Below are 2,605 nucleotides of genomic sequence, written 5' to 3'. Positions count from 1 at the left end.
CCCCGGCTCCCTGCCCTGCCCCCCGGCGGCCTGCCCCGCCGCGCGTCACCGCTGGCTCCGCTCCAGCCCAAACCACTTGGGATGCAAAACACGCCACGGATCCAGCCCGGGGCACCTCGCTGCCACACAGCCACCGGGCGCGGGGGTGACGGAGGCGGACACAACCCCGACGGGACGCGATGGTCTGGCTGAGGGTGTCAGTGTGATGGATGGGGACGTTGGGGGTTTGGGCAACCGCCCCCCCTCCGGGGCTCGGCTGCCGGATTCCTGCCCGGCACCCCCCAAGCCGGGCGACGGAGGCAGAAGGCAAGGCCAGGCAGGAGAGCTCAATGCAAAGTCTTTACTACAGGCAGGGTTACACGGAGGAAAAAGCAACAGCCGGCACTGAGAGGAGGGAGAACGAGGTTCATCCAGAAGGAAAGGTCCGTCTAACGGGAGATGGGGCTAAGTGCCGGTCCTCAGCCTCGCAGGGACCGTTTCTCTGCTGGGAAGAGAAGTACGGGGTGAGAAAAAGAACTTTTTGCCGTTTCATATGTGTCCTGGCAAACGGTCCGGAGCAGAGGCAGCTGGGGAGGAGCGAGCGTGCGGGAGGAGATGTCCGTCCCCGCCGTCCGACGTGCATTGGGCGAAGGACGTGGCAAGGGAACGAGGGATCGGTGCCGAGGAGGGAGGGGGATACCAGCCTCCCCAAGGAGGGTGGTTTTGTTCCCCGGGGGGACCCAGCCAGAAGTCACACCCCCCCCCCATCCCTCAGTCCACGAGCGGCGCGGGGCAGCCCTCAGAGCAGGGTGCACATGCCCTTGCGCTTGATCTCGAAGGTGGCCGTCAAGAGCCCCAGCTTCTGCTGGCTGTAGGGCGGGTAGCGCAGGGCGTTGAGGGCCTCCAGGCCCATGTTGCGGTGCAGGCAGCCGCGGTGGTGGGTGAAGGTGTCGAAGGTGAACTTGCCGTGGTACTTCCCCAAGCCGCTGTTTCCTGTAACACACGGCACGGGTCCAAACTTACTACGGGACCCCGCTCCTGCCCACGCCGAGCGTCAGCAACGCAAGGAAAACTTTACAGGCTTTTCTCATGCAAATGCTCCCGCCGCTGAGCAAGGCAGACATGGTGGAGGAGATCTCACCCTGCCCTGCACCTTTCCCAGCTCTACGGCTACTCAGTCCAGCAAATCCTTCCGCAGCTCGCCACTGTTTGGAGGTCCAAGTGCATCATTTTTACTGGCCTACTTTTATCTACGTAAGCTTTGCTGGGTCTACGAGGCTCAATTTCCCTCTACGACCTCTACGGTGCTCTACCAATATCTACCCACGGTTAGGAGCTACCAGCGTGGCCCCTACGAACGTCAGCTTCTTCCTGGAGCTCTTAAAAATTGGAGCCACATTGGCAGCACCGGTTCTCCCGATTCCTGTGGCTGGTTTAAGCTTGAGGTTGTGCATCGCGGTTAATAGCCCAATGACTTCACATCCGAGCTCCTGTGGAAGCTTTGGCGAATGCCATCTCACCCCGATGACTTCAGACCCTTCACCTGACCGGGCTGCTATAAAATGGCTTCACCTGATAATTTGAGGCAGTTTGTCTGAATCATTTCCATAAAGATAAGTTACGGTATGGGAACCACCAAAAATTGTTCCCTGAGCCACAGTCAGGTGAGGAATTAATTACGCTTTGCTGTCGTGGTGTCCTATTTCGTCTGAATCAGCTGCCAGCCCCGACAGAGATGCTGACCATGGGCAGCGTAAAACTGAGGTATTTTCCCCAGAGAATATTCTGGGGAAGAGACCAGGAGATCGGGAAAGTATTCCGGGGAAACATCGCCAGAGGCTTCCTGTATTCCTGTCCTCTTCCCTGGACAATGCTACAAACCAGGGTCCAGGGCTGAGCAGACCTCGCTTTTCACCCGAGAAAACAATTGTTGTTGCCCCTGGAGAGCAGAAACTCTTCCTCTTTGCCGAGGAGGATCTCCAAGTTACCATAAGCAGATTTCACAGACATTTATAAGCGTTTTGCTCCTACTATCTAGTCCCAAAAGGCAGAATGAATGTACAAGCCCGCTCCTGAGCGACGTTAAGGGCTCCTATCCGGCACCACGCTGTCTGCAGGAGGAAGCTCACCTACCCAAGAGGCACAACGCCTCGGATGTGCTCCCAGACGAGGAGCAGAGTGACGGACAGACCAAAGGGAGCAGCACTTGATGAGATCCCAGGTAAGCCTGAGCAGGGCAGGAACCAAACCCTGGCACAAAATTCACTCACGGTGCCCATGCTGCTCAGAAATACCAAGGAAATACCCAAGTGGCACAAACTTCTCTACCTTTTACATGAAGCACTTCCACGTACGCAGGGAACGCCGTGCTTGGGACACCAAGCACGGAGAGAAGGAACCTCAGGGTGCTCCACGCGTGTTCAGCAGAAACGGGGCTGCAAAGCCCACGAGCTCAGCCCTGGTGCAGTGAAGCAAAGGGCTTCTGCTGGGGCCCTATCTGGTGCAGAAGGATTTCCCTACAGACCATTGAGCCCCCTGGGCCTGGGGCCCAGGCCTGGGTGCCCCGTCTCCCCCGAGACCCTCCCTCCCCACGGCCGGCACGGCTCAGGCACCGCGGGTGGGATCA

The 2,605-nt window shown here is 58.6% G+C and overlaps 1 protein-coding gene across 1 annotated transcript in view; it reads right to left on the bottom strand.

Annotated features, from left to right (window-relative positions):
* Nucleotides 1–358: 358 nt before the first annotated feature.
* Nucleotides 359–2,605, bottom strand: part of LOC103907373 (aldehyde dehydrogenase family 3 member B1) — a 32,332-nt gene continuing 30,085 nt past the window's right edge. The window contains exon 13 of the mRNA XM_019474696.1: nt 359–972. Within this exon, the coding sequence (XP_019330241.1) occupies nt 779–972 (194 nt within the window). The 3' untranslated portion in view covers nt 359–778. The remainder of the gene's footprint in view (nt 973–2,605) is intronic.

Source organism: Aptenodytes forsteri, unplaced genomic scaffold (assembly GCF_000699145.1).
Source record: "Aptenodytes forsteri isolate BGI_AS27 unplaced genomic scaffold, ASM69914v1 Scaffold429, whole genome shotgun sequence".
Taxonomy (NCBI): domain Eukaryota; kingdom Metazoa; phylum Chordata; class Aves; order Sphenisciformes; family Spheniscidae; genus Aptenodytes; species Aptenodytes forsteri.
This window is presented reverse-complemented; position numbering and strand designations above follow the sequence as displayed.